Source organism: Siniperca chuatsi, linkage group LG11 (assembly GCF_020085105.1).
Source record: "Siniperca chuatsi isolate FFG_IHB_CAS linkage group LG11, ASM2008510v1, whole genome shotgun sequence".
Lineage (NCBI taxonomy): Eukaryota > Metazoa > Chordata > Actinopteri > Centrarchiformes > Sinipercidae > Siniperca > Siniperca chuatsi.
In genome coordinates, this window is record NC_058052.1 from 20340318 (window position 1) to 20365410 (window position 25093).

Consider the following 25093-nt stretch of genomic DNA (forward strand, 5'->3'; position numbering starts at 1 on the left):
CACAGAAATGTTAGTACTCATATGTTCATCCCTTAGACACACACACTTCTCACGTCTTGTTTATTAGACAATTCCCTCTATCTTCTGATTGCTGCATGTTTGAGATCCACAATGAAGCAGAGTCGTGCTTCAGTAGCTCTTGACCTTTTCACTTGCAAATCAACACTCGTCAGCGCATGAAGAAAACAGGAGTTGATGCAGGCCACTTCAGATCCCTATTAATGAGCCAACGGTGTCAAGGAACATACATATGTTCCATCTTGGCTTCCCTCTTATGACCTTTTCATCATCCTCCCTCTAGAGAGTCCCTGTTCTTCATATCTAAATATTGAGTGTGTCAGATGCATAAAGCTGGAGGACTAGCAGACAGTAAATTAAAAGATTAAATACATCCATTCCAGTACAGTTTCCATGCAGTGCTCAATTCAGTCCTTCTAATTTTTATAAACAATTCTGCCTTATAAATCAGTTTGAAAAGCACCAAACCAGGAGATGGCCATCTTTATGCACCCTGATCTGTTATTTTTTGGAAACAAAATGTGTTATTTGTCAGCCAAAAGCCTCTAATTGTCAATAATTGTCAGTGCAGATTTACACACACTCAGATTTGTCACTGCTGCATCAGAACAGGTGTATTTGTGTGTGTGTGTGTGCGCGTGTGTGTGTGTGTGTGTGTGTGTGTGTGTGTGAGAGAGAGAGAGAGAGAGAGAGAGAGAGAGAGAGAGAGCAGAGTTTTGGTGCCCCCCTGTGTTAACGGTAGGAAAATATAGTTTGAATGCAGATGCATGTTGACTCAGTGAAACTTCCAATAAAAAACCCAGAGAGAGAGAGTAATTCAGATTACCACAGCAATAATGATTTGTTCTTGGGACTTCAACGGAGCTGATGACCCATGACTGTATAAGCTACAGAAAAGTATAATAAAGTCAGGAAAAGATGGTCTGGTTGTGTATACAGTCCTCTGATGATACAAAGCAGAGATAAATGAACTCTGACTTGTTAGAGGGATCCACAGCCCCATGGAAGTATAAAAAACATGGAGCACATTTTGCCTAAGATGTGCAGATACTGTATTTCCATATATCTGCTCATAAATGTCACAAATTTAAAGACAACTAGCACAGAATAACCACATGTATATATAATGCACTATAGGACCATTGTGCTGTATGTTATAAAAAATACCATATATGTACATCATAAAGTATGATAAGCACATTATAAACTCACTGAATAGGCACACTATAATAATGTAGCTTACAGCAATAGTCAAGTCAATTTTATTTGTATAGCACATTTCATACACAGGTCTTTTACAGTAAAACATAGAAAACATTAAACAAAGGAGATAGAAAACACAATAGAAGGCTATATATTAAGAAGAGTAATAATACAACATATTGTATGATTTGATTTGACAAAAGTGACACCCACTCTTATAAAATGTTGTAACAAAAATACATTTACGTAACATTACTGAAGTGACTATTTCTCACAGAAAAAAGGAGGTTGTGTGTGTGAGTTTATAAAGGCATTTTTATTCTTTACGAGTTTATAACCTGAGGATAAATTTCCTCTGGTATGAATAGTGACTGTCTAAGCTTTATTACCACCTTACTGTGATTCTCTATCTCCAAGACAGACGATATTTTAAGATCTTATATGGATTTGTGTCTTGGAAATGTTTGCTATTGAATAAACTCAATGCAGCAGAGTTTTTAAATCTAAATCTGTTTGGGGGTTGTTGTTTTTTTTTTTTGTTTTTTTTTGGAGCTTAGTTGTTGTACAGTAGAGATGTAATGTGACCCTCTGTGCATTATAGACTGTATGTGGAGCCTCAGCAGTGCATCGTCTCACCGACTGCAGCCACAGAGCAGCGGTGGCAGCGCGCCTGCGCAGTGCATCCAGGGGCTCGGCGGCGTTCGGTGCTGAAGTGGGGCGGATGGCAGAAAAACAGCGGCGATGGACATTACACCGCAGGATTCCCATTTACGATGTCGTTAAATAAGCATCGGAACATCGCGTTTACACACCTATCACCCTAGGACACTGACAGCCCAACAGAAAGGGGTAAGATGCTGATTATTCTGCGCTAATGCTCCACACGGGCTGGCTAGCTGACGTTAGCACGGCGCTAGCTGCTGCCACCTCCTCCTCTCGCTGCCAGAGATAGCGGATCTCAAGCTGTCGGCTAAAGCTAGCAAGTAGAAAGTGGGTGGTGTTTGATTTCTGAAAAATTCTGGTGCGACAGTCAGCACTGTGCAGCCCTCTCTCTAATTGCGTTATCACTCCGTGGTGTCAGCTGAGAGGGAGATCTCTCTCCCGGCTGGTCGGACCTGCAGCAGCAGAGCTCAGATGGTTCGGGAAGCTGCAGGAAACCATGCATAACACCCAGCCCAGCAGCTAGCCAGCAGAGCTAGTGCACAGAGGGAGAGAGCAGGGTCCGATGAGCCTGCCTACTTTTTATCTGAAGAAATGCACAGGCCTTCAGGCAGATGCAACAGATCCAGTGCTGCGACAGCACACTCTATGAATCCAACATAAACTATCTCGTCAACTTCCCTCACTTTAAAGTTCATTTTGCCACTGCTTTAGACTTATTTAAACTCCCTTTTCCTCCACTGTCATGCACTGGAAAGAGGCCATGTAGTGCACAGCTGAGGGAGCACCCACACTGCAGTTTCCCATGGGTGTGTTGAGTCAGAAGAGCCCAGGTGATGCTGCCACTACATCCTGGGAGACTTTCTGATTCATCTCATTCTGCTCTAACTCTTCATTCAGAGAGGTTTCATTGATTACCAGCTGTCTTATCAATTGATTTGAGATTGATGTTATTTGCTGGTAGGGTGGTGATATTGTACTTGAAGATGTTTACTTAAAACATTGAAACTCTATAGTACTTGTGTCTACAGAGGCAGAGTTAAGCAACACTTAAATGATCCCTAAACATTGAGTGATATCCTGATTGTTCTCATTAAAACTGTAGAGTTAACATGGCTAGAGGGCTTATTTGGTTGTGATGTGATGTGGACTCCCACCTGCATTTACATTTGTTATTTTCATCAATAACATGATTTTAATCTTTTAGTAATCAGAAATTGTCAAAACTGTTTTCTGGTTCAGTCTAGGGCTGCAAATAACGATTACTTTCATCATCGATGAATCCGCCGATTATTGTCTCGATTAATGGATCTATGGTTCAGCCTGTAAAATGTCAGGTAATAGTGATAAACCCATCCAAGGTGACATCTTCAAATGTCTTGTTTGGTCTGACCAACAGTCCAAAACCCAAAGATGTTCAGTTTACAGTGATATAAAGCATAGAAAAGCAGCAAATATTCACAATTGAGAAGCTATAACTAGGGTTTTTTTGTGGCATTTTTGCTTGAAAATTGTCTGACGTTTAATTGATTATCAAAATAGATCTCGCTTATTTTTCTGTCAATCGATTCATCATTTCAGCTCTAGCCCAGACGTGATACAGACAGGCATCATAAGGATGGTGCCCCCCTGCTCTATTTGCCCTTCCAGCTCGTCAACATTCCCAACACTTCTTGTCTTTTTTAGGAAGCACGTTACTAAAGTTACTGTGTGGCCATCTTCCTCCTGGGAACACACAAGAACAACACAAAAGCCTTATCTTTGCACACAGCTATGCAAAATCATTCTTCATAGACTTAAAATACAAGGGACACTTTAGTTTTCAAACCAGTTTAAACTGGCGTTAGCAGATATTGATGCTTCTCTCACTAAGGGAATGGTTTTACAGTGGAACAGTACTGAGACAGTGTGCTGTGTCATGGGAGGGATGGTAGCTACGCTAAGCTATGTGAACTCTTAGTTTTGATTTGTGCTACAGGCTCTTTCACTTGTTTAGGCAAAACAAATTAGCTGGATAGACTAAGATACATGAAATTCAACATAAGGTGTTTAATGTAGTTTGTATAGTACGTAATTTTAAGTATCACTCCGTTGTTCTTCACTGTCTTTTACTTGCTAATTCTAATCACTAAGTTGCAACAGACTAGTGATAGTTCATAACATAAAGAGTCTCCAGTATTGAGGTCAACATGTGAACACTTCTAAGCTGCTGTTATGAGTAAGCAAGTTGTTGGAACAGTAATTCCTGTATGAAAACATGCAGCATGAGAGCAACCGAGGAAGCTCTGTAGCCTTTAGTCAGTTTCCGTCAGGGACACAATCCAGCAAATGGCATTTGACTGTGATTGAGTGCTGGGTTGTGGCACCAATGATGGGCTTAATCCTTTTCATGATGAGTGTTTAAACTAAACTTAATGATGATGACAGCAATCATCAATCATTTACTGCATTTTGTTCATTTCCTGGTTTGGTTTATTTCATCTTATTTTGACCACATCCCTTAGCTTATCACAGATATGGAAAACAGAACAGGAAACAGTGGAGAACAATTAACCATTGAGTACTCGATTAATCAACTAATCATTTCAGCCCTTAAACAGTGTGGCCATTACATAGTCTGTCCACCAGAGAGCACTGACAAGTATGTTTTTCAACACTTAGGTGTCCCGCTCACTACATATACAGTATTCGTCACAATTCCGGTCACAAAACAAATTTATAGGATTCTTATCAAAAGTGTTTCTGTTAAAAAATGAATATTGGCTGATATTAGATTACGTGTGTAGTGATACAGCATGTAATGTACTGAAAATCAGGTTTTTCTCTCACTGTAGCATTTGCCTGTGTGCACTTATGTCATTATGTAAGCAGCGGATATATTTCCGCACCATTGTCACTAAAGATAGATTACTGCACCTTTATTTTACTTGGTTGGATGAAAGGCTTCTGTTTTTGTTTGCCCTGTGTGTTTTTCAGATGCTGTACTTTCACTGCTCCCTGTACTCTCAAGTCCATAAATGACCCTTTCACCAAGATCCAAGGCAGCGTAGGAAGCGACGGTGAGTGACGCAAAAGGAGCAAGTGAAATAAGAAAACAAGGACAGGAAGTAGTTACGTTTCACCTCAGCTCTCCTGTCCCTTTTTGTGCCCTCGGTCAGGGATGGTGACAGCAGAAGCCTCTCTTCCCTGTGGTGAAAAGAAGCTCCCCGCCTTGTCCTGCATCTCCAGCAAGCCAAACAGCTAGTCCATTAGCCAGACAGTCCACCAGTCAGTCACTCCGTCAACCAGCCTGCTATCGTCCAGCAACCTATTACCTCACGCCATGACTGCTCTGTCTGACCTGTTTTTAGGAACTCACTAATTCATGGTAAGTTTGACTTCTGTCAGTATTATTGTGTTGCTTTATTGTTTTCATTAGTAGTAGTCTCCAAGTTGACATCATTTGAATGAGAGTCGTTTGAATGAGAGGGAAGTAATAGTCGCCCACTTGTGTTTAAAATGTTTCAGACCGAGATAAAGAAAAAAGTTTCATTCATTTAGCATAGTTATTCCAGCCCAGAGCTTTTGTCCGATATAGCCCAACCATCAGATCCTGTATTATGATAGTCGGCCCCGCAAATCGCCTTTGCAACAAAGAGGGACTATTTTTACAACTCTGCTGCTCATCGATGTCACACTTATTTAAAGTTGAAAGCTTTTGAGCCTAAAAATTGACAAAATGTGTACAATTTAATAAGATTTTGTGTTCATTCACATTCACTGTTAGAGAAGGGATTACATTATTGTTTTTATTCTTTTGTTCTTTTCCACTCAGTCACTTCCTGAGTTAAAAAGAGAGAAAGAAGCACATATGTGTATCCCACTTTGTCAATTTTCTGTTTAATATCACTTTACTTCTAGTTGAAAATGGGAAAAATTGTCTCTTCATTATATCTGTTGATTGTGAAAGTTCACTCAACTCTATCATAACTCAAGGTCAAATAACTAGCTTTTTCAAGAGCTTTCAACTGCATCTCACAGTCTTCCTCAGTGGATGGAGTTTGCTCAGTTGTTGAAGATGTTATAAAGTTGAAAACTGAGCAAACTCCATCCACTGAGGAAGACCACAAATTAATTTGAAAGTGCCATAAAAAGCTAGTAAGTGGACCTTGAGTTAAGCTTTTTTTGTGAAAGTAGTATGATCATGATAATCTAAAGAACTGGTAGTTTATTCATGTATCACTTCAGATGTCACATCAGATTTTTCCCCCCATCAGCCTATAAACAATAGCCATCATCATCATGGCAAAGTGAAAACGCATTTATAAAATCTTTTATAAGCAATTTATTAAAATTTAAATACAGAAATTCCTTTTTTACATACATATTCAGACATTACAAATTCAGCATAGATGCATCCTGTTTGCTCAGATCATCCTTGAGAAGTTCTTAGCACTTGCTTGAAGTGAATCTGCATCGAAGTCCATTGATTGGACATGATTGGTCGGGCACACAGCTGTCTACAATATGTAAAGCCTCACAGTTCACAAAGATATCAGCAAAACCCAAGCCATTAAGCACAATCTTTATATCTGTTGAAAGATATTAAATAAGAATAAAACTGTTGAGCCACTATAGTGCTTCTATTGTATTCCCCATAAAGGGTTTTTGTTTTTTTGTGGATTTTTCCTTATCCGAATCTGAATTGAAGGTCTAAGGATAGATGGTAGGGCCTCTGTAACGATTAGTAAACGGTATCTTATTAAATACACCTGTGGACAAGATTCTCTGTCCTCACAGTGGAGCTCTTATTAATTATTTGTACTGAACAATAAACAAAAAATCATAAATTATGAATCAGAAGAATATTTATGAAACATTCAGTAGTTAAGAACACCATATGTTTGCTAAAATAAGAAAATCAAAGTGAACTAGCCTCTATTTTAGAGGCGACTATCAAAATAATTATTATTAAGTATTAAATTGTAGTAATACTATAAAGCTTCTGTTATTTCATTCATCAGCTGGATGTTTTAGGGTATGGAGTAAAGATATTTCAACAAAAGCCATCACTATACTCAGCTAATAGATGGTGTCTTATGTTGTACAGATTAAGGCCTTTGAGGCAAACTTGTGATTTTGAGGGTATTTGAATAATATTCAAGTATATTTTTACATCTTGACTCGTATGCTGCTGCCTATAATGTCTGTTATTTACTGTGATCAAGTTGATATGGAATATTGCTGATAAACCAAACAAGTTGGCGGAAATACTCTGTGATAATATTTTAAATGGTCATTCTTCTATCATTTAGATACTCAGCCCTGTAGACAAAAAGGTTGTACTCAAAAAAAAGTAAAAACCCACCATGTCCTATATTTTCTTTGATAGGGAGACAATCTTTTTAGACTTTAATTTCTCGTCTGTGAGAGGAAACAAACTGTGTTTTACTGTTACAACATGAGACGAGGCAGGTTTGGGTAGAAAAGCAGCAAACCAATATTAGAACTTCCACAAAAGCATGATCCACTCAAAAAAAAAAAAAAAAAAAAATATATATATATATATATATATATATATATATATATATATATATATATATATATATATCATATATATATGATACTTTTTGTGAGAATTGGGTGGGTTCTAGGCTGTGATTGGGCTGCTTTTTGTCAGTCACATCTGGCCACACTGCTAGTAGCCCATAGCAGCGCAACAGCAGTGTGCATTGCCATGATGTATGCTAAACAGTACAATAGGATTTTTGGCCTGTGTGTAGTTACTCTTTAATACACTTTTATAACTTTGTTTACGGCTCATAACCTGATGGTGAAGCAAAATGGAGGCTTCAAAGTAGAGCTAGGTGATTGTATGAATACATTGGATTGTTCTTGGCTGATATGACATCCTATATTTTGGTAGTTAAAATGTTTTCCTCCTCAAACAATTTTAAATTATGTCTAAATTAATAAAATGTGGAAAAGGTGAGAGGGGTTATCTGAATACTTTAATAACCCAATGCATGTGTGACGGATCTTGTAGCTCTCTTTTTCGTCATCTCTTTTTTTCCCCCTCTCATCTCATTGTATTTGTATTTCCACTCCATATTTGCATGTCATGTCAATGCAGCCTCCTTCTCCAGGTTTAGAACAAAGCCGTACCCTCGCTGTCGTTTGCATCTAGCAGCCTGTTTTTCAACGGATGATGCCTGGTCGCTGAATAACTGATGACCACTCCACTGCCCAGGCGACGATATTTGCATATCAGGCAGGTCGTCTCAGCCTTACCTGCCATGTATCATCGTTGTAGTAAATCGCATGCGTGTGTATGTAGAGTAGAGGGAACGAGAAAGAAGAGAGAAGGCTCCTCTGTTGGTACTGGAGCGTAGATATTTTTATTTGTATTTTTAAGTGTTTAATGAGGAATTTAATTCAAACCATGACTCTAGAGGTAAGAGTTCTGTTTCATTTATTGTACTTTTGATTCCCAGACTACAAGACTGCAATTAATTAGTGTATTTTTCACACTACATCCCTTGGTGAAATTAATCTTAAACACCCCAAATTGTGTAGTGGAGTCTGTGTTCATGATTATCTCTCCTATCGGGTAACAAAAGAAGAATTAGTTCTGACATGGCATCCTCTTCTTATCTTATCTTCGTAGTGTTTCGTGGTGTAGATTTTGGCCGTTGGACTATCTGTGAGAGAGCTGTTATAGTTTAAGCTTACTGCACAGTGGGATTACGGTTTCCCGGCCTATTTAACTCATAAGAAACCCACCAAGAGTTATTATCTTCTGCTTGGAGGAATATGAAAAATTACTAGACTCTACTGTATGTTATTATCTCAGGCATTAGAATGAGTTATTTTTATTTTTAGTTTATTTTATTAGAGTAGCCCTAAAGGGTTGAAAAGCATTGTTTGCCTATCAAGGCTGTTGTGTGATGTTAAAGTGGCTCTTCACACCTCTTCTACCTGCAAGGCTGAAGCCACTGGCACATTCACCTTCAAAGCCTTTCCAAAGGCCAGGAAAAACCCCAGGTGATGACTGGCACAGGATTGTCCACAGAGACTTTTAGGGAGAAGAGAGTGGGACTACATAGTTGTTAGGTGCACACTTTTGTTACTTGAGCCTGATAGGTAAAGTCATGCTTAAGTGTTACTGCAGTGGTAGAGAAATGGCTCATGAAAGTCTTAAACTGCTAAACTGTTCAAAAGGAAAGTTTTGGCAAACACTGCGCAGTCCATACTCAAGTTTGTTGAATTTAAGGAGCAGCTGAAAGTGAGATTTTATAAAATTAGAACAAATAGTTTCTCTCTATGCACATTTAGTGCTGAAGAACAATACTGGCCTCTGAGACTTCCACTCAATAACATTATAGAACTTTTTGTAAGAACTCTTAAGTTAACCACCTCTACTCCACAAAATGCCTAAAATGACATACTCAAACTAAATGGCTAAAACTATCCATTAGAAAATAGTCCCAATGAAAAATGGTAACAGTGAGATTAGCCGATTAAAGCCAAAGGCAGTCAGTTCACAATAATATGGAGAATCAGAATCAGAAATACTTATTGATCCCAGAGGGGAAACTCTTTCTACGGCAACAGGCAGCATGCACAAATGCAGTCAAACATCACATTTGAGAAGATTCGACAATCAAATGGTAATGTTGGTCTGTCACTTGGTCCACCACTTTGATCCAGACTGGATGGATTGGCATGAAATGTGGTCATTTGGACACTCATGGTCCCCAGATGAAGATGATGAGAATCCTAATGACTTTGGTGATCCTCTGACTTTTGATGTACCGCCATCATGAGGGGTTTTGAGTAAAATATGCCAACGATTATTGGATGGATTGTCATGAAATCTGGTGCAGACATTTTTTTCCCCTCAGGATGAATTGTTATAACTTTGGTGATCCCTTAACTTTTCATCAAGTGCCATCCTCAGTCTGTTTGTATTGTCCAATACTTTGGTTTATGATCAAATACCTGGAAAACTAATGCCATTCCCATCGGCCTCAGCTGTGTTTTTGTCTAATTTAATAAATGTTAGCATGCTAAACTAAAATGGTAAACATTATACCTGCTAAACATCAGCATGTTAGCATTGTTATTGTGAGCATGTTAGCATGCTGATGTTAACATTCAGTGCAAATCACAGCTGTGTCTAAGTGCAGCCTCACAGCCGTGCTAACTGTTGACTAAAGTGTTACCACAAAGAGCTAAGTGCAGAAACAGAAACATCAAAGCATTAGCAGAAACCACAATACTGTGTATCTGCAATGGAATGAAGCTCTGGTCTCATTTAAAACAAATCAAAGTCCATCAGACAACAGCAGTACATTCAGTGTGACCACAGGGTCACTATATAAAAGAAGAACCACATTATTTACGTGTTTGTAGTCTATCCCTGTTTAAATCCTCATCTCCTGCCTGTACAAAGGATGTTACACATTCTGAAGCAACAACAGGCCAGACAGAAGATGAATATAGAAAGAGCTGGATGGGTTAATATGAGTGTGCGTGATGTATAGACCCTGGTTCTCTGTGTCTGCGCCCATTGAAATGTGTGTGAAGTGTCTGTCAAAGCCAAGTGAAAGACTTGGCTTAATGCCGGAAACCCTCGTACCGTACAAGGAAGGGAATCTTCTCTGTCCTGCTCGAGTGCTCTCTCTCTCTCTCTTGTTTCATCTCGCTTTCTCACACACACACACACACACACACACACACACACACACTCACTCACTCACTCACTCACTCACTCACTCACTCACTCACTCACTCACTCACTCACTCACTCAGTTTCTTTTATTTTCCCCCCTCTAATAAGATATATTGCTGGTGAGCCACAAGAACATAGGGACTAAATTTGATTATTATTCATTTGAAGTGTAGTTAACTGTGTTTATTTTCTGTGTGTATCCATTGTCAAGCCCCGGAGTGTGAGTGGAGTGGAGATGAGAAAAAGGCAGGCGGCACACATCGAGGCCCCACCCCAGGCCCCTGGACAGCCCCGACCCAACACCTGTTGCCTCTGCTGGTGCGGCTGCTGCAAGTGTCTCTGGTAAGAAAATTCTATACTACTATACTATATTATACTATACACTCTGTGTCTGCAGAGTTTTTTTATCATTTGGTTTTCGGGTAGACTGTGTCTCAGGATAAGAATACTGTACTTAAAGTAGTAATCGATATTTTTATAAGAATAATGTATCAAATGACAATGTGAAAACAATGTGACAGGTGATGAACCTACAGAGGATTATCACCTGAATCTGCAGCTCCCCTCGGCTTCATGGAGCTTTATAGTGAGTTTCAGTGCATTGTTTAGCTGTCCGGCTGCTGTTACTGTTTTGTTTCACTCTCACTGCTCTCATAGCGTAAAAAAAATGAAAAGTCAATATTTCAATATGAAAAAAGTCCAAGCGGTTATCTGCCACAGTTTTATAGAAATTAATGTTAATTTTGCTACACTCTATTGCCAGTTGATAACTGCAGTATAAATAGAGAGATTCCCTGTACACAGCTCCTTTGAACATTGTATTATTAGACAGCCCATTGACACATAGATTGCATTTATGGGTACAGTTTCTTTATTTTTGATTCTTTGATTCTTTTTTTGTATTGATATTGTGCTAAAAAAGGGAAAGCCACTGAATCTTAGCATTCACTCTACAACTTGATATTTTTAAACAGTGTTAGTTGTACTAGGAAACAAAAAATAACCCCAGTGCCTGAAACAACAAACAGTTGGTTCTGCCCTTAATCCCGTTGCCTAATCTGTGATGTTACATTGATGTTGAGTTCCCTAGAAATTTGACTGAAAAAATACAGACTTTATACTGACATAGCGCTGGTGCCTGAACCAGTAAACCTTTCTACAAACCAACTCATAGTTTTCAGAGTTGAACAATTATGAAGCCAGATGTTAAGTCAGTCAATTTTATTTATATATATTTGCCTAAAAGGGTTTCCTCTGTCCATAGGCCCTCGGTTTGGATAAGGAAAAAGTCCTAAAAAGTCGTTGGAGTTCCCTAAACAAAACACAACATAAGCTGTGGTGGATCACATATTTTGTTAAAACAATGGCTCTTGCTTCATATTTACCGTACATACATGAAAGTGGTACCAATCTTTTCATCTGCCTTTTTGCAAGAAAGCAAATAAGTTTATTTCCCAAAATGGAAAACTTTTCCTTTAAGGGTGTCAGTCATGAAACCTCCAAAACAAGCAAGAAGTAAAGAAGACTGCAGCACAGGTCAGGTGTCTGGTGATATTTATGGGTGGTACACTTCAGGCAGTCAATGTATAAAAGGTTTTTGCAACTAAATGATAAATACGATGACTTTTATTTAAGTTTATTTTAATTTCTCTTTCTTTCTCTTTAATTTGTAACATTTTATAAACCAAACGATTTGTTGATGAATCGAGAAAATAACGGGCAGATTACTTGATAATGAAAAGCTTTAATTCCTACCTTGTTCATCCGATGTGCTTGTTGAGTTCACAGCCACCCAACGAAAAATGTGTCAGTGCCCCATACACTTACTGATTGCACTGTAGGTCAGAAACTTGCACAAAGATTTGCTGCACCACACTGCCCCTGAGCAAGGCACCAAAACCAGTAGCTGCTGTGTGGCTCCTACAGCTGCCCCACTGTGGCTGCAGTCTTTCCGGGAGAGAGGAGTGAATGAAACATTGTTTTCAGGCAGTGAATGGTGAATGTGCTGCTTCTTTCACACCACTTCATCTGAAGTGGTGGCAGCTTGTGGACTGGGCCCGTAGTGAGTGCTCTGTTACTCTGCTGTGTGTTTTTCAATTAATTGCTGGTGTCAGATCTCCAGAATGAGCCTTAGAATATTGTCTTTAGTACCCTATATATTTATTTATTTTGGTGTTACAGTTGGGAAGGATAATTTGTCTTGTAAATCAATGTTTTCTGTGTCACATTTACTTTTACTGTCATGTCGAGTGGTTTGAGATCTGTGTGAGTGTGAGTCACAGTAGATTTTGTCTGCCGCTGTGGTGACGTTTTAGAGACGGAGGGTGAGTGTGTACAAAAGTGTTAATGGGTCATGACATACTGTTACATTTAGTTTTTTTATCCATCCTCTCTTTCTCTCTTCTCTGTTTTTTCTCTACTTTCTAACCCCCCCCCCCTTCACACAAGGCCCTTATCTAGTTGGGCTGCCTTCTATTTCCATCCACACATCACATGCAAAACAGCTGTGAAGAACAGCCTGTATATTTAGCTGTATTGTGAGGGCGCCGGGGGGCTGCGGCTAGCTTAGCCCATTACTGCCACACAATGGGGACTTTCAGACAGCAAGAGGAAGGAAAGATCCTTCATGGCGGGACATAAATAGACAGCTCAGTGTGTGTTGCATTGTGGACTCGGCAAGTGTGACTGAGCTACGACAGACAGAGAGGCTACCGTGTTTACATAAAGGCTTTAACTGAAGCTTTGTTGTTTTATCGACTTTGAATATGGCAACGGTTACTGTAGATTAATTTTGTTGGTTGAAGCTTACACTGATGCTTCCCATTGCGAGTAAAGCTGCAACTAACAAATACTTTCATTGTTACATTTCAGCTCTAGAACGGAGAGATTAGTGCATGTGGATCAAAACCTTTTTGGGTTGTGACCCCTTATTAAATATTGCTGAATTGAGCCCCGCATGACAGGCTGCATATGGTGATGAACAATTTCAAGGGGTATTCCAACAATTTAGTATTGTACTTTCATAAAGTTGGGGGACTTGCAAGTGACCAATTTTAAAAAGAATGGTCAAAATTGAAGCAGCAAAGGCCGGGATATCCTCACTTTTAGTCTTTAGTATGGGTCAAACTCCAAAAATATTGGATTACATTTACATTACATTACATATCCCCATAATGCAACTCAACAGCGTGATGTTGAGTAATTTTCTCAGACTTTGAAAAGCTCCTCCAGAGCCACAGAAGACATTATACATACTATTATGAGTAGCCTGAACTTCATTTGTAAAATCGGTATATTTAACCAAAGACTGCTTTACTAGCATAGGTGATGTGCATATGAATGCATATTATTAGGGGGTAATATGCAATAAAATAATGGTAACAAAAAAATTCAGTTGAAACATGTAACATCTATAAAAAATATCTGTTATTTCTAGTTTTGAGGGAATTTCTTTGTTTTCATCTGTTACAACATTTCTGTCCATCTCTGCATCCTGATCCTTTTCAGTATCTGGTGATACTGGATTCTGTATTTATATCACATATCTCCCTTATATATGTTATTCTACAATGTGCAGCTGCACAGCGCAAATTTAGCTTAATGTAAACCTACATTAAAAAACTAATCTACTGCTGAATAGCTCCACATACAGTAAATGTGGCCTGCATCCCAGCCTTATTTTAATGGTCTCCATTGGCATTTTGTATGTTACCCTGTAGTATTTTGAATGATATCAATGGAGAGTGAAGTTAAGAAGCTTTAGACAGTGTAAAATGCTGGAACGCCAGAATATATAAAGTGTTTATTAACCCAAAGTGGCTATGCTTGCTGACAGTCACTGGTGCATGCTGTCAGTGTAGATATAATTAATTGAAACTCCTGGCTGACATTTATTTGTTCGTTTGGCTCCGTGGTTCACTTGCTCACGATGCTCTGCATTATGAAGTGATTCCAGGGTTTTAACAGTGTGGATCTGGGTATTTTCACAGCTGGTGTACCCATGGAACAATAGACAAACTCAATCAGCCCTGATACTGATCTTGATTAGCTCTGGATATCCCTAGTGAGAGGAGAAATGAAGTTTTTTGGATATAGTTTTTCTTTCTTCTGTTATTGATCATAATCAGTGTCTTGCCGCAGCCTTAAGCCTACATAAACAACAACCTTTATGTCAAATATGTAAATAAAAGTGGATGAAAATGAATGATCTTAAACGTATCCGTTTAAACTACCAAGAACATGTCCAGTCTTTTGTTTTGGCAAACATAATCATTTCTTGTCTCCAATCCAGGAATGAAGACAGGATAGAGAGGAGTGAACGACAGACATGCACCAAGATGGACAGTATTGAAGCTGCAGAAGAACAGTAAGTCCATCCATCATCCCTCCAGTCTTGCATGTTTGTGTCAGTATGATTGCGTGTTTGTGTGCCTCCGTCAATCTCACACACATGCATGGCTTCATTTATTTTTTATGTCTGACTGTAGACACCCCAGTCTAGAGGAGTTGCTGTCGTGGTCACGAAGCTTTGAGATGATGCTGCGCTCGTTGAAGGGCCGGGAGGTCTTCCAGGAATTCCTGCGCTCGGAGTACAGCGAGGACAACCTACTTTTCTGGTTGGCCTGCGAAGAGCTGAAAAAGGAGACGGATCCCTCAGTGGTGGAGGAGAAGGCCAGGATCATATACGAAGACTACGTGTCCATATTATCACCCAAAGAGGTACCGGCTGTGTGTGACATGACCAAATCACATGAAATCAAGACCTTGCACTTTCACAAAATACTCAAAGATAGCAGCCAGTTTTTAGCCATGCTAGCAGCGTGGCTTTAGGGATGGCAGTGTCAGCCTGTCCACTATTTTGGTCCAATATATCAGCAGCTGTTGGATGGATTGCTGTGAAATTTAGTACAGACATTCATAGTCCTCAGATAATGAATCTTAATGACTTTGGTGATGCCCTGACTTGTCTTCTAGTGCCACCATGAGGTTGACATTTGAGGTTTTGAGTGAGATGTCTGAGACATTCATGTCCGCTGTGCTTAAGTACAACCTCACAAAGCCACCAGCGAGGCTGTAGAATCTTATTCTTGTTAAGAACCCAAATAGTCATCTGCCAGGTTGTTGCCAGCTTAATCAAATTTAACTGTTAATGTTTGGCACATCTTCCTGTGGAGTCTGTGTAATGTCTGAATAAAGCCGCTGGTACTCTACAAACCACTTAAAAAGCCACCGTGGTTTCTAAATCAAATTTGTTTTCCTTACCCCAGGTGAGTCTGGACTCGCGGGTCAGAGAAGGAATAAACCAGACCCTGGCGGAGCCCAGCAACCTGATGTACGAGGAGGCCCAGTTCCAGATCTACACCCTGATGCATCGTGACTCCTACCCCCGTTTCCTCAACTCTTCCGTTTACAGAGACCTCCTGGCCAACAGGAGGCGCACCTGCCTCGACACCTAGACCCCTCCACCCTCCCTCATCGCCATCGTACGCCAACAAGACTACTACTTAAACTTCAAATACTACTATGGTGCCAGAAGTCGGGTTTGGAAAATCTCTCCCTCTTTTTTGATTGAAAAGACTGAATGACATCCAAGATAGCTGGTTGTTTTTTTTTTTTATTTATATTTTTTAAGCAGTTTATATCCAGTTCTTCACTGGAGCCAGGTCGGCCTTTGCTGGTTGGTTATTGGTCAATTTAAGACCATTAATGCTGGCCAGTGATTGTTTTGTTAGCAATTTATGCTGTTTGTTATGGTTGACTGGCCAACCCACGTGTCAGCTATCGGTTGAAGTGGCCAACCGGATGGCCGGCTGTTGGTTAACTGTGGACAAGGACTCCTCAGGCGGTGGGGACAGAAACAGAGAGAGAGAGACAAAAAGGACAAGCCAACTGTTCCTGTACTGTAATATTTAGACCTCATGCTTTCTACCCTCACTTTAATATTCTCTAACTTTACTCACTCTCTTTCATATTTTTTTGTTTTTCTAATTCTGTCCCTTTCCTCAGATGTGTTTAATTTAGTTTTGTTATTAATTTCTTTACTGTCCAAACATGACACCTAGTTGTTGATGGGAGTTGGGGCGTCTGTGCCCATTTAACCAGTAGAAGCACTGGCTTTACATGCAACTCTCTCTCTCTCTCTACAGTAGCTTGACGATGTAAGCCGTGGACTGCAACCGTTTTTGAATATTGAGTCTCTCTGTCTGGCTGTCTATGTTCAGTGAAGGGAAAAAGTACACTTCTGCCAATTTAAAGCTTACTGCAGTTTTTTTATTGAGGAGATTTGATGGCTTCTGCAGCAAAGGCAGCAACTACCCATCTACCCATCCATCCATCCACCTGTCCATCCATCCATCCGTCCAAGGACTTTCCTTCTTTAGGATTCTTTAACTGGGAGAAGTAAGGGCTAGAATTGTGGTTGGGCAGCTACATGTATTACTATTACTCATGAACTTTAAACAAAAAATCTCTCCACTGAGAAAATCACAATGCCTTTACATGTAAGAAAAGGCAGCACAAGCGCTGCTGGAATTTTTCTGGAAAGCAACCACAGTTTGTCCAACGATCCCTACCTCCCATCTTTTTCCCCTCCTCTTCCCTCCAACTCAGACCATCACAGCCTGACAAGCACAGGTGCCCAATGTGGGGAAAAAACACCGCTGGAGAAAACAAAAACAAACCCACATTGACTCCAAATAGTCATCTACATTTAGAAATTCTTGAGCAGAAAAAGATGGTTTTCCTTCTAGTGTTTAACAACGAATTTAGCGTTATGGAAAGGTGCTTCTGCTTGGAGAACATAAGCAGATGCTGCAGGCACTTATGTAATTGAAAGGGTTATTGAGCCCTGGCCTTTGTCTATAAGGCTTTAGCTTTAGATGCTGTACGTAACATGACAGTCCCTGGAGTTGGACGTCCAATATCACGCTGCAGATACTTGACCCGGGTGCCAAACATGATGTCAAAGATGCTGTGAAGAGATATTAGATGTGGCTTGTCACCAGGCTGTAGAGTCTCAGTCAATCCGGTGCATGTCTGTTTCTCCAGCAGATGAAGCTGGCAGAGTGTATGGTATTCCTTCAGTTAGCTACTGATCACTCATTTTTTACCAGAGCTAGTGAAGAGGGTTGGTATAATAATGCTAACATGCTACTGTACCGGGCTAGCAAAGAAGTTTGCATAGTCATGCTACATTCTAGCCCTTTCAACAAGGCTAGCTAGGTTTCAGCATGCTGTAGGCAAGCAGTTAGCATGCTTGTGCTAGCCATGCTAACTCTCCATCCCACTGCCAGCCCTCACACACTCTGATTTGTTTTTCTAATCTGACTTTGACAGCATGTGATGATAATGTGTGTGTATGGTAGTTACACACTTAACAGATTTTTTTTGGAAAAAAAAAATTAAGGAGGTCTTGCCAAATGTCCCACTAACATTTTTAGTATATAAAAGGACATTTTGTTTTTTATGATGTGAACATTTGAACATGAACTTTGTTCCTGGCCTGTGGATGTGCAGTAGAAAGTGCATGAGTGCAGTATATGCTTCTTCTTTTTTTATTAACTGGGCCTCCAAGTATATTGATTATGTCACATGATGGATAGCAGACCTCTTGGTTAGGTGGTTAGTGCAGTCTTAAAGTGTCAATGAAACAGTGCCACTCCTCACTGATAAATGTAGACATCCATGTTGCCACCTCCTTTAACTACCTGAAGTTCACGTGCCAAGTTTGGTCTAGATTAAATTTAAGCATACAGGATGTCTAGCAGACTATTCAAGTGCAATTGGATGTAGTAAGTGAATATATATTGGAGTCTATTTGAAGCTGTATCACACTGTGTTAGATTGGTTTTGAAATGTCAGAAGGTTATCTTATAAATTACTAACCACGACACCTTTCAGGGTTCTCAAAATATTTTAATGCCACTGTTGGATTGTTCAAGAAACTGTCTGCCTCTAGTTAGCAAGTTTTACTAGAGGAACAAAATAAGGAAACAGATAATTCAGTTTATATTTAAAAAAAAAGAGGTCCTCTGCTAGAGCCTGAATGGAAAAGAGTCAATGGAATCATGGGATTTTGAGTTTTCCTCTAGACTTATTTTCACTTGCAGTGATAAAAAAGCTAACTGGATGAAGCTGCCAGTTCAAAACCATGCTATCATATTACTACAGAAGCTTTCAGTCTTGAAATATTGGTTATAAATCCACACTGTAAAGTCAAGAAGGCAAGTCTAAACCAATCATCACCAAACAGTTTTGCAATGTTCCTTATTGAAAATATACTATATTTGACCTTTGGCAATACAGGACTCACATGCAGACTACATTAACACCCATAAGGACTTGACTGATGTCGCTTAGCTGCTTTAATAAAGAGCTGTGCATGCATGCGCTCATTTGATCAGAAGCAGAGGAATACAGAGTAATTAACCAATTCTGATACTGAAGGATCAATTTTGGATGGATTACTCCTTGGAGCAGTTTTCATTTGCAGGAAATATAAGCATTTTAGACATTGTATTTGGACAACTCTGTAACTTTTTGACTCAGTAGAAGAATGCCTGTCACTCACAAAGCTCTCTTGCAGACAAATCCCTCTTCTGCACAGTACAGCTATGTTTCCTTTGTCGCTGAGTCTATACAGTAATTAACACGAGAATGTTTCACCAAGAACCAGATAATGAAATCATGGTGCAATTAAACCAAGTTTACATTTATAAATTGTGAGATGTGTGTACCTTATTAAATACACGTAACAGTGGGGAGCTAACTGTCCCCAGTGTGAGCAGAGAAGCCAGCAGGTTTATGGCTGGCATGAGACTCTGCCCTGTGTTAACAATGTTAGCACTTTACAGGGTTTACTGGGAGGACAGACACAGCAGAAACCCAGGTAACAGTGTTTTACAGGGAGGACAGACAGAGCAGAAGCCCAGGTTTTCTGCTTATGTCCTTTCCTCTTAATTTATTGTGACTTTTACACAGTGGGGAAAAGTACACGGTTGTTTATTTTTAATAACTGCATTTCAAATGTGGATTTTACAATCAATGATGATGATGTGAAGTGATGTAGTGTCAACGCTGAGCTTAGATTTTTGTCTTTTAAATTTCCATGGATACCAATTGAGTGGGCTTTTGAAACGTGGCTGTGGTATTATTGACTGAAAAAAAGGTTGAGAGCTGAAGTGTCCAGATAGGGTGGAGGAGGTTTGCGAAGCTTTGGCCTTACTGACACGTTTTTTTTTTTCCTTTGTATTAAAAAAACAACAACAAACGTCTCTGTAGGCTTTTCACTACCTCTCATGTTGGTTAATTTATTTCACATCTAGTTGTCTATGTACAAGTTGTTTTTAGATCTACTTGAAGCCTAACACTGTAAACAAAAATGTGCACAGAAAAATGACTATGTATATCACCAGAGGGGTTAAAGAGAGTTTGGCCTAGTCGACATTATTTTTTTGTTTGTATGTATGTTTGTTTTAAATTCTGTTGAGCTGAACTAGATTTTGCATCTCTGTAAAGAATTCAGGAATCCACTGTCTAAGGGCTAATCCCATTTTTGCCTATGCAAATCTGTTACTGTGGGTGAGTTGGGAAAGGGTGAACTACCGAACCTTTCACCTGTTTTAGATGGACCATGGTTTACATTGCCCTTTGCTGATATTCTTCAATCTTATTCAGCAAAAATGTACGCTTATTTTTGTTTCTATATAAATATTATATATATATATATCTATATCTATATCTATATATAGATATAGATATATGTATAGATATAGATATATAACAAGTAATATACAGAGAAAATAGTATATGCCTTCGTGATGATAAAAAAGAAACCTTGCTGAAAACAAATAAATGTGTTGTTGTCTGACATCATGTGGCTGTGTGCTGGAGTCTTGGTAAGATGATATAGACGACTGGAATTCAAGTGACGGTTAAGCGACTGACTGAGAGGTTGAATGACTGAAGAAAACTCTCATTACTCAGGCTACAACACTAGTAGCTGACCCTGTGCAGTATTTCCTAAGTGAGGGGAAAACTTTATTTAAGTGTATTCTGGGAAGTAAATGAGGTATTCGGGCCACCCAGGACTTCGTCATCCTTGTCATTTTTCATTGTAACGTTTGGTCATTTTTAAAGCAAGACTATGTAAATTTTGCTAAACAAAGGCCTTTGTTGCCACATGGGACAGTTAAGGGGATAAGGGCAAATGATAAAACATATAAAAGTAGAAAAGAGTCAAGTCATAAACTCAGCAAACTGATGCAGTAATGTCATTTACACAGCGAGATTTGTGTAAAGTTAGCTAGCATTAGCCACCACAAGCTAGTGGTCACACCAGACCACGTAAGGCTGAAACACCAAGACCTTTGAGCATATTGAATTGAGCAAAAGTGCATTTTACTGCTTATGAATTCAACATTTCATTTGTAAGAGTCGGACTGTATTATCTCTTCATTCAAAAGTTACATAGTCTCACTTTGAAGGGCTGAGTCGGAGCAAACCTGGAAACAAGCTGAGTTATTAATGGTATCTGCCTTTGTGATGTGCACTGTCCATACGTAAGTCACATCTTATAACCAGTAATTCATTAATAAATAAAAAAATTCCACTTGCCATGAAATAATTAATATTTTATCATGATGATCTTTTTGTTGTTTGTCAGTGGACACTGCACAGCTATTGTGAATTTGTAATGAAATTAGTGCAGCACCATGTCATCAGCAAACAACAGCGACTTATTTTTCTATTCTTCAACTTTGTTCTTTTTGTAGCCACATCTAGTCAGATTATCACTGTGTTAATACAGTAGCGTTGCTGCGGAAGACACCAGCAGAAGTGGATTTTCTGTTTTTTTAATACTCCACTAATGCAAGATTTAAGAAACGTCAATACTTTACTTACAAGACCATTCACTCAGCTCTCATGAGCCACTTTTAGCTTTGAGTTGAGGTTTGATTCAGGTCTAATAATTTATTTTTTAAGTCTTTATTTGTACAGAAAATTTAGCTCCTGAACCGAAATGAAAATGAGAATAAGAGGGTTGATGTTGTATAGATTTTCCCCACAATTCCTCACAGTGCATCATGGCTAAAGAAAAGACAGGTTTATCGACTGATGCTGGTTTGAAACCTGCTTTGTGTGTTCTCTCAGTTGGATTTGGTGCCTCTTTATGCTTCACAACAGACCTCAAGATCTCTTTCTGTCTCTCTTTCTCTGTCTCTCTCACTTTCTCTCTCGGGCTCTCACTTCCTCTCTCTGTAAAATCACACATCCAACACTGTTAATAGCAGTTAGAGCAGAGACGGCCCCGTTTTACAGCAAAAATCTCACTGGTGTTTGTTCCTCCTACATGAATACTGACACCCTCATATTGTCTCTTTTGTACCTCTTCCAGAGGTGTTTGTGCTACTTTGGGAAAGAGATTATGTTTGTGCAGGTACTGGTTGAAGTTGGTTTTCAACAGTTTTAGGCAATCACTTTTCTCTTTATTGATTTAGATGCCTAAGCCTCTTGGTTTTTGTCATGCCTTTGTAGATAGATCATAGTCATCGAGAGATGATCCGCAGGTGAAAATATAAAGAATTTTACTGTCACTTTAGGCGATTAAAAAAAGTGACATTTTTTCTATTCAGCATGCTATTTGCTAAATAAATGAAATAATTCAGTTATTTGCTATAAACGATACTGTATGAGTATGTATTCAAGTACTGCAGTATGCAGACAATTAAAAATATCAGAAACTCTTTTGAGAGGTTCATATTTTTCTTCTAATATGTTTCACTAATATTGACAGTTATGGGTTCTTAATTCTTGTTTTGAGTGTCTTATGAATTGCCAGAATCACTAAATGACCCTCTTTGTATTAACAAATATAGACTATGGTTGGTTATTTCCACATGCATGACTTGCAGAGCAATTTTACCAGGACAGTGCTAGTGTAGTGGGCTTTTTAATCAGTCAAGCTCAACTTTTCACTATTTTTCACTGGTTGCTTGATAACTTTTGATGATGACTGAGATCCTGACTGTTTTATTTACATCAAGGCAGGTGAAACTTTATCTTTGTGGTCACTAATGGTCAACAAGGCAGTGTGGAGTGAAATTTATTTCTCTTGCAGAGCCTTATCTTGCCACACAACACAAATGTGACCTCTAGTTTTCAGATTTAAAATGCAGAGATGAGAAGATGACAGTTGAGTTTCAAACAGCCAGTAAGAGTGAGCTCATGAGTTCGTACAACTTCCTCGAACATCTCAGAGTTTTCCCTAACCTTCAGGGTCTTGCTGCCGAAGGATCTGATTGCTTTCCATCATGACTTTGAATTTTATCAAAGGAAAGTGATCACCAGTCTTGCTCAGCAGTTGCTGTCTAAAGCGCCCTGAGATGCAGGAATCCCTCAGCTGTAGCATTGAAAAGACATTTCCATGTTATTAGTCCAACTTTGACGAAACACCATCCTGTGTTGTAGAAAAGCACAGGAGGGATTCGTCTCATCTAGCCTCACCTTACAGGGATGTAAATCAGAACTTTTAAGACAGAGCTGACACAAATTTAACAGCACTGAGCATTAGGGAATTTGTACATTGTGAGAAACATTTAAGTATGTTGGTATTGGCAATTCTCTGCATGATAGTGGCCTACAATACAGATGTGACTGACTGTTTTTACCGAGGACAGTAGAATCAAGATTAAAGAAATATTTACACCCTAGTATAGTTTAGAAAATGTAGCTTTTTTCTTAAAGACTCAACTTGGTTAACAAATTTACAGTAGCTGTAAAACTGTAGTTAAAATGTGATGGGTGTGGAGAGATGTTAAAGAAATAGTTTTTCAGAAATACACTTTCTTGCCAAGAGTTAGAATTAGCTAGCTAAGACTAACAGGGTGAAGGTGTTTGTTTAACGTGTAAAAAAAAAAAAGTGTAAAAACAACAATTTATTGTTTTACGGGGGACAATGTGTCAGACTATTCCATTACTGCTCAATAAAGCTTCATATTTATCATACAAACATGAGAGTGGTACCAGTGTCCTCATCTAACTCTTGGCAAGCAAATAAGCGTATTTCCCAAATGTCAAACTGTTCCTTTAAAATAAATAGATTTTTTTTTTTAAATAGTTGAAATGTAAAAGTTTTAAAAAAAGAAGGAAAAACAAGGTTGAGTTTGCCTGACGCAGTCGTCAAAGCAACTGTCCCAGTAAGTACAACAATGCTTCTTTGGTGGATAGTATGTGCCAAAATTCTAATCTACCTTTTGTTTCAATGTAAAGGGGTCAAAGGAATTGCTGGAATATAAAATCACATGTTCTGTTGGACTCAAATTGTTCCTTAAGAATACACATTTTATTTGTCTTTTTATGTTGCTGTTGTGGGTTTGTGTCATCTCTTTGAATCATCCATATATATATATATATATATATATATATATATATATATGTATATTTAACCAACAGACCTAAAGACTTTGTAAACAAGCACTGAAGATTTTGAAGTGTGACTGATGTGGATTACAAGCAACCATATCAGATCCAATGGAAATTGTAACTGTCACACAAATCTGTTCACTATTTTAATTTGTTTTGTACTGTTTTAATTTATTTTAACAGGTTTATTTTAGTCATTGTTTTTTTTTCTTTTAGCTCAAAAGACACAAAAATTGTTTAACTTCACACGAGTTACCATCACGTTAACAGTGTCTTCAGTTGTGGTACATTTTAATCTACGGTTCAGTCTCTGTCTTTGTTTACACGATGACATGTCGCATTAAGAGAAAACTCCAATCTATGGTAACTGCCCTTGAATATCTGTAATTTAAATAGTGCTGCTAGAGAGAGAAATCTAATGTAACAACTTACAATAAATACTTAATAGATTTTTGCCAAGTGTGACTGTCTTTCTTTGACTGGATGTGTGGGAGATAACCAGCAGATACAACCTGCAGATTCTGTACACAGTTTTGGTTAACATTGTACTGTGAGGCTGCATTATTTGTTCATTAAACACTTAAACACAATAAAAAGGTTTCCACATTTCCTCAGCATTTTTATCAGCCAAAAATAGTTTAACGCTATGAAAAACTAGCGGTGTAGCTCTAGGGAGGGCAATGTCTGTCATTCAGTCGGTCCACCACTTTGGTCCAGACAGAAATATCTCAACAGCTATGGGGGGGATTGCCAGGTAATTTTGACATACATTCATGTTCCCCAGAGGATGAATCCTAATGACTTTGATGATCACAGACATTCATGCTTCCCAAATTATATATACTAGTGGCATGAGGTTGACTTTTCTGGTTTTTAGTGAAATGTCTCAGGAAATATTAGATGGATTGACATTAAATTTGGTACAGACATTCATGGTTCCCTCAGGATGAATTGTACTAACTTTTATCTTAACTTTTCATCTAGCTCCATCATCAGGTCAATTTTTTTCATTTGTCCAATACTTTGGTTTATGACCAAATACCTGTAAAACTAAAGACATTCCCATCATCATCAGCT

At 38.7% G+C, this 25093-nt stretch overlaps 1 protein-coding gene across 2 annotated transcripts; it reads left to right on the forward strand.

The window, feature by feature from the left end:
• Positions 1 to 1846: 1846 nt before the first annotated feature.
• Positions 1847 to 24470, forward strand: rgs17 (regulator of G protein signaling 17). 2 transcript variants are annotated; one of them, XM_044214623.1, is made up of 7 exons: positions 1847 to 2070; positions 4858 to 4940; positions 5009 to 5248; positions 10806 to 10936; positions 14886 to 14960; positions 15082 to 15313; positions 15862 to 24470. In XM_044214623.1, the coding sequence occupies exons 3-7, from the start codon at positions 5246 to 5248 to the stop codon at positions 16048 to 16050; spliced, it is 630 nt and encodes a 209-aa protein (XP_044070558.1). In that variant the 5' UTR covers positions 1847 to 2070; positions 4858 to 4940; positions 5009 to 5245; the 3' UTR covers positions 16051 to 24470. The 2 variants fall into 2 exon arrangements, with proteins under 2 accessions (XP_044070558.1, XP_044070557.1); XM_044214622.1 differs by having other exon boundaries at positions 5040 to 5248.
• Positions 24471 to 25093: the final 623 nt, after the last annotated feature.

Coding starts and splice junctions, on each gene's coding strand:
- rgs17 (XM_044214623.1), top strand. Junction 10,937..14,885: donor GGCTGCTGCAAGTGTCTCTG/GTAAGAAAATTC, acceptor TCTCCAATCCAG/GAATGAAGACAGGATAGAGA. Junction 15,314..15,861: donor CCATATTATCACCCAAAGAG/GTACCGGCTGTG, acceptor TCCTTACCCCAG/GTGAGTCTGGACTCGCGGGT.